General features: G+C 47.9%; 1 protein-coding gene across 1 annotated transcript; it reads right to left on the minus strand.

Annotated features, from left to right (window-relative positions):
* Positions 1-1590: 1590 nt before the first annotated feature.
* LAMTOR3 (late endosomal/lysosomal adaptor, MAPK and MTOR activator 3) lies at positions 1591-4622 on the minus strand (the record flags this gene model as incomplete). The annotated part of the gene is made up of 4 exons (XM_010159215.1): positions 1591-1796; positions 2489-2552; positions 3610-3743; positions 4564-4622. Coding segments are annotated over 4 exons (331 nt in total), but the record flags the coding sequence as incomplete, so codon positions are not given.
* Between the last annotated feature and the right edge of the window lie 559 nt (positions 4623-5181).

Below are 5181 nucleotides of genomic sequence, written 5' to 3' on the forward strand. Positions count from 1 at the left end.
AGAAGAAAGAAAATCTGGATTTGGACATAGGAATAGCATTTTATTTCAACTTAGAAATTCAAAATATTTGTAAATATTTTTATACAGACTGTTTTCTGAATAAAAATGTCATTATAAAACTAACAAAGATCTTCTGTGTTCCTGTACTGTATTGTTAAAGTTTTGCCTTCCTTTTTCTCCTTAAAAGAAGTGGTTTAACAAACTCACATCTCCCATTTAGTTAAAAAGCCCTAACGAGCTTGTGCGAGATGGGCAGCACACAGGGAAGGGAGAGCTGAGACTCTCCACCACCATCACTGTGCTGTGAAAACACCCTGGGAACAAAGTCTGAAGTGCAGCCACTGAAGCAGCCTTCCCTTTTTCACATGAGCTGGCAACATTTCAAAACATGGAAAGCAAGTTCAGCACACGCTGCCACGAACCAAAGTCAGTAAGAGCAACAGCGCTTGGATGGCCTGGGAAGTGGAGTCACAGGCAGATGAGCAGAAGCCATGGGCAAGAGGAGGCCCTAGAGGAACATAAACTTCCTGGAAACGCACACCCCAGGGCTCAGTTTCCAGTTGCTTCTGTAATGACCAGGAAAAGAAAGCTCAAGCTCAGTGTAAACAGGAAAGGCTCAGCTGACAACTTTAAATCTCTGCAAGCACTTGCGAGCCAAGAATTCCCAGCACACTTCCAGCACCAGCATCTCCCCACACCCTGCCTGACGCAGAAGGTGGGCAAGGTATAAATGAGGGGGAGGTAGCACCCCCCTGTCCTGGCCGGAGGCAGAGACCTGCCAAGAGCTCTCCCTCAGACCAGTGGCTCTTGGTTTCAGAGCTGGAGTCTACACGGAAAGGAGTGTGTGAGGAAACAAGGCGGGATTTTGCACACTATAAACAGCGTTCTCCCCACAGAAGAGCTGATGTGCTGTAGAGCATCGTGGTGCAACAGAAGAGCAGACCAGGCTCAGTCGTTTAAAAATACTGTATTTTATTTATATTTATTTACTTAGGAAAACCTAAGGGTAAATGAGCCGAGTGTCACCAGTGATGAACCCGAAGACTATGAGACATGAGATCTTCACAACTGTATCAGACAAAAAAACCCCATGAAGTGAGACATTATTCGGGTGCTTTTATCTGGGCATCAGGAAAACCCCTAAACCAGCAGCTTTCTTAGAAACAGCTTTCTTCTTAATGCAAGCAGAGCAGGGGTGGCATCCAGATTACCAGCATTCCCGTGCCAAAGTACCACCCATGTAAGAAGGCTGGGATATTTACTGATTGTACCGACACACCACCACTAGTAAACTTCCTCTCACAATACTCCTTCAACCACATCTTTGACAACATTGCACAACCGATCTGCTTTTGTGGTAGCCGGCCTGAGGATAAACCCCACCGCGTCCCTAGTTCCCTGTAAAGCAAGAGATCTGCGGGATGCTGATCTGAGCCAACAGCATCACGCCAATCTGGCTCAGCTGGCTGAGCTAAACTCCATGGGAGCTATGTTGGTGGTCTCTCCAGTACTGCACAATACAAGAAGCATGGCCTAAAGTAACATCCACCTACAACACACTAGTAGATCATTGCAGATTCAGTACTATGTACAATTTACTCTTACTTAGTACACTAAGGAGCTCTGGTATTTCTTCTGAGACGTGTTACTTGACTGAGGATTACGGAATCTTTCTGTCCGCTGGGCTGCAGAGGGATGCTGCAGTCCGGCTACACCACCAGGTTAAGACACTTCAACAACCTGTCTCAGTTCTTCAAACAGGGGCGTGAGCTCCTTCTCTAAACTTACAATCAGCCCTGGAAAGAGAGAAGAGACAGAACATCTCAATTATGTTGTTGGATGGGGGAAGCCTCTCTCCCCTTCAGAGTCACAGGCAGTGTTTTCCAAGTCACGAAACGCTGCACTTGACCTGCTCACTCCTCACGGGAAGAGCAGGCAGCAGACCCCGGCACCAACAGGCAGCACTCCTCCATGCTGCTGCTTGCCTCCACTATCACCTTGCTGCTTCCCACTGCTACTGGGGCCCAAGCAGCTGTCCAAGAATTAAATACCTTCTGCCCAAACCCTTGTTAGCCAGTGCCCTCACGAGCCAGGCGCCTTGCTGAGGGATTCCCTCACCCCACAGAAGCGAGGAGACAAAGCTGCACCCCTTACTGCGGAGGGTACCTTGGAACTGATGGAAAGAGACTGAACAACTGCTTTGTGTGGTTCAAGCACTGCCGGTGCAGTGAATACTCTCATATAGCAAGGGCAAGGTTAATCATGCTCCTAACAGAAGAACAGCTTCAGCAAGTCACCCAAAATCTGTAATTTTACTTTCCCTTCACCATACACTGACAAAGTACCTAGCAGGAGCAAAGCTAACATACCTTGAAGTAAATTCAGGTACTTTATTTTCAATTATTCAACATAATGTGGGGAATTATTCAGTAGTTCAACACCTGGACCTTAAAATACCACAATATTTAAAATACCCGTGAAGACATACCAGTATTGGCATTGCTGCTGGCAATGAAACTGACTACCAAGGGTAAGCGATTGAACTGCACCACCTGCAAGGAGAGAGAACAGCCTTCAGCCAGGAGCTCGCACATGTCGGGTGTCAGAGCTCTCCTCGCTTTAAAGGGCAAGCAAGAGCCACAGGACTGACTTTTCAGCATATCTGTTCCCTAAGACGCACAGTGAAAAACACCACCAGAATTCACATCACAGTACAAGCAGCTGCATGTGGAAAGCCTGGCTTTTCCCTCCCTCCCATGTTCTGCAGCATTATCCACCTGAAATCTAACTCGGCTGCAAGCCCTGTGGGGTGCGCTGCAGAGACCACGCACTTCCACAGGAACCGCGGGGGCAGGCAGGTTTGTTGTTTTAAAATACTACTCGGTGTAGAGCAGTACCTCTTTTTCCATTAATAGGGAACTGGAATCTTGAGCACAAGAATAAGCTAGCAGCGTGAAGAGAATCAAAGCAATGTACTCAGTGTGTGTAAACCAACTCATTCACCCATTTATTCTCCAAGCAAAGCTAGATATTGTAGGCTGAACAGCTGGCCAGTCTACTGCAGCCATAATAAAAAGCTCTCCAGACAATTAGAACTTCAGAATGAGCAGAAACTTAGTAGATGATGGATTTCAGGACACAAATAACCAGTTTGTGTAAAAAAACCAAACAAGCAAACAAAAAAACAAAAAAACCCACGCAAGTGGTATTTCAAAGCTTTTTCACCTCCAAGTCATACTGGCAGCAAGATCAGCAATGAAATAGGCTGCATGTGCTTATTAATCTTTAGGTGTCACCAATTTAAACAAGTACTGATTGTAAAAAAGAACATAAACCCTACGTAACAGGCCATATAAGCAGCATCTGCTGCAAATCCCCGATTATTACCTGCAGAAAAATTGCGTTTTCAACAAGTAAATCTGTTTTGAGAGCTTTAAGAGAAGCTTAACAAACAGTGCAAGAGTTTAGCATGGCCAAGTCAGTAGAGTGAGAAGTAAAATGCAAATACTTCAATAGCAGCCAAGTGGAAACCTGGAAGAGTTTAAACTACCTCTCCCTTGCTCAGGAAGCGCCCAGGTCAGCGAGACAGGCCACGCTGAGGTGACTCACCTGGTATGTATTGTAATAGCAGATGATGCTTTTGTTTTTAGAAAGCCCCAGTTTACTGCCCTGGTCTGTGGCAAGGGCAAAAGTGGACAGAAAGCCAGGTCGCAGCGCATGTTCTGGAGCATTATCATTGGCAACTGGAACAAAAGAAGAAAATCCTTGGTTTTACGTGGTATCCGTGACTGCATCGCAACTCCAGCTCAGCGCTCTGCCACAGGCAGCTCTGGTGTCGGGGAACACAACATGCTTCCACAAGTACAGGACAATGTTCTGGAGCAGTACGTCGTTCAATATTCTGCAAGTGACTGACGCTCGTTATACCAGCGTCCTCCCTACCGCGCCTGAGAAAGTCTTTCCCTTTACGAGGCGCAGCCTGCGCTGATGTCACTCAGGTTGTGCATCCCCCACTGTCCATACCAGTCCCAGCCTGCGAACTGGCCACTGGCACAGTCACTCCAACGAAAGTGAGTGAAGATGTGCAAGTTCCCCGGGGCGTTCCAAAGCCTGCAGTGCTTGAATCAGCACTCAAACCAGTTTACCCACAACCACCTTAAACAAAGGCTGCAGGGACGTGATCAAAATGCAAACAAGAATGAAGTAACGTGTGTAACAGCCGGGCACAATCGCTCCTGAGCGCAGACCAGCCAAATACAGGTAAGTACATGGTACCCGTCTGTGAGGGACCTGAAGATACAAGCACCTTACACCGCTCCAACCCTATTCCCTGAGGCAAGCTTCTGTGGCCTACGCTTACCGGGGGCATTGCATACGCACCCACAAGAAAAATTTTGGGAGGTACATAACTAATTATTGAACTTGCAGTAAGAGTCTAATTTAATTTACTGATTTTGGCTATTCTGGTATGGGGCATAACCAGCGACAGCTCGGCTGCACTCTCCACTCCCTGTTGATGCGCTGGGATCTCGGCTGCAGCCCACAGCCAGCAGCTGAAGTTACCTTTGATAACCGGCACACCATCCCTGTCCGAGACCACAATAGCATGAAGGCCTTCAACACTGAAACGAAAGTGAAAGAGAGGAACCCTTTGAAAACCAGGATAATTAGCAGCAAAGATCTTTTTTGCCTGAAAAAAATCTGCAATGAAGGGGAAAATATGGAAAGCAACTGATGCCTTCACTAATTCAGTATTCACTGAAAGGGATTTGCTCTGTTGAGTACAATTGGTGCCTTAGAGTAGTAAAAAGCAAGAGGCGAAACAGAAATCGCGCGGAACTCTGAGCTTCCGAGAGGGCTGACGCCACTAATCCAGTTTCGTTACGGAGCAAGAGCCTCGGGACGTTGTGCGAGCGCCAGTCCCGCCGCGCGTGCCCACAACCTCAGCCCGCAGCTGTTCCGCCAAGCCAGCGACTGGCAGTCATCGAGGAGGGAACTATCGGGGATTGGGCAACCAAGTCACGAGGAACGTTTTATCGTGATGAGGAGTGGAGAAACGCGCTTCACCTCTTTCCAGACGAGGGGAAGGTTTAGCTGTCTCCACCCCAGGCCAGGTCCGGGTCGTTTACCCAAGAGGAGGGGCGCGCCGAGGCAGCCGCCCCGCTCCAGCGGCCAAGGGGC

The sequence above is a fragment of the Eurypyga helias genome, unplaced genomic scaffold (genome assembly GCF_000690775.1).
Source record: "Eurypyga helias isolate BGI_N326 unplaced genomic scaffold, ASM69077v1 scaffold8179, whole genome shotgun sequence".
In the NCBI taxonomy this organism is placed as follows: domain Eukaryota; kingdom Metazoa; phylum Chordata; class Aves; order Eurypygiformes; family Eurypygidae; genus Eurypyga; species Eurypyga helias.